This window comes from Garra rufa, chromosome 6 (genome assembly GCF_049309525.1).
Source record: "Garra rufa chromosome 6, GarRuf1.0, whole genome shotgun sequence".
Lineage (NCBI taxonomy): Eukaryota > Metazoa > Chordata > Actinopteri > Cypriniformes > Cyprinidae > Garra > Garra rufa.
Window position 1 is genome coordinate 19,048,912 of NC_133366.1, and position 1,440 is coordinate 19,050,351.

General features: G+C 38.6%; 1 protein-coding gene across 1 annotated transcript; it reads left to right on the forward strand.

Moving 5' to 3' along the window:
• The first annotated feature begins 302 nt into the window (after nucleotides 1–302).
• On the forward strand, nucleotides 303–1,434 carry LOC141335972 (GTPase IMAP family member 7-like). Its single transcript, XM_073841474.1, has 2 exons — nucleotides 303–396; nucleotides 513–1,434. The coding sequence occupies exons 1-2, from the start codon at nucleotides 393–395 to the stop codon at nucleotides 1,292–1,294; spliced, it is 786 nt and encodes a 261-aa protein (XP_073697575.1). The 5' UTR covers nucleotides 303–392; the 3' UTR covers nucleotides 1,295–1,434.
• Nucleotides 1,435–1,440: the final 6 nt, after the last annotated feature.

The following is a 1,440-nucleotide window of genomic DNA, read 5'->3' on the forward strand; positions in this document are numbered from 1 at the left end:
GTAAGTGTGCTATAAATAGCTCGGTGAACAGGGTTCAGATGTCAGAGGTGATCAGTACCAGGTACTGGGCTTATGGGAAATGTAGTGCGCAAGGGAAATTAAAACTCTGGTGATGGAGCCCTCTGATCGCCTGAAGGGGAAGCTACAGAGGTGCTCTCTGACACATGCATTCATGCAGATCTCCATGTAAATCATTTCCTCTCATCTCCCTTCCTAAGTAGTTCAAGTAAAAGCCTATCCAATCATAAAACGTGTGTGCATAAGAGGTTGGGCTTAGGTAATCATTAAAAACAGAAGTCATATTTATTGCTTCAACAAACCCACAGCCATCTGATCTTCTGAAATCCTTGAAGAAGCAGCGCAACCAACAGAGAATCATTAAAAGCACTACAATGAGTAAGTTCTTTATCAATCCACCATCACATGATTACTAACAACTGTATTTAATTCTAGTTAACATTTGTTCAAATTAGCAAATGTTTGTTAACAAAAACTTCTTAAAATGTCAACAGGTCAGGATATATGCATAGTTTTGGTTGGTAAAACAGGAGTTGGCAAGAGCGCTACAGGAAATACCATTCTTGGAGACAAGATTTTTGTGTCAGAAGCAAAAGCTTCATTAGTCACTAAAAAGAGTTCATCTGCATCACGGATGGTAAACGGAAGGCAGATTTGTGTTGTGGACACTCCTGGCTTATATGACACACAACTGTCCAATGAAGAAGTCTTCAGTGATACTGTGAATTGCATCAGGTCTGCAGCTTCAGGTTGTCATGTCTTTCTTCTTGTAATTGCCATTGGGCGCTTCAGTAAACAAGAGAGAAACATTGCTGAATTAATTCAAACAGCCTTTGGCCAAGAAGTGCACAAACACTTGATGGTCTTGTTCACCAGGGCAGATGATCTTGAAGATAGGACAATCGAAGATTACATTAAGGACGCACCAGAGCTAAAACAAGTGATAAATGCATGTGGAGGGAAATACCATGTATTTAATAATAGAGAGAAGTCAAACAATACACAAGTTGAAGAGCTCATGCGGAAAACCAATGCCATTATTAAGCAGAATCATAACAGCTACTACAGCCCCCACATGTTTAAAATGGCAAATGAACTCACCAGCGCTAAGAAAAGCATGAAGAAAACAGATGCTGATCTGGAGTCAGAAGTCAGAAGTCAGAACTCAAAAAGGAATTTGACTCGGCAACAGGAGCTTCCAGTTATACGGACAAAAAGAAATAAAATAACAGCATTTCGTCAAGGAATGAGTAAATCATCTTGCAGCATACTATAGTATACTTGAGCATGTGATCTCAGCATCTCATAAAATGTATAAATGGGGCACCACAAAATGCACAAGTGAAAGTTATATTCTAACAGTTCATGATTTTATTAATAGTTTTGTTTTTCTTTTGGATTTTTCAAAACATGTATGTACAC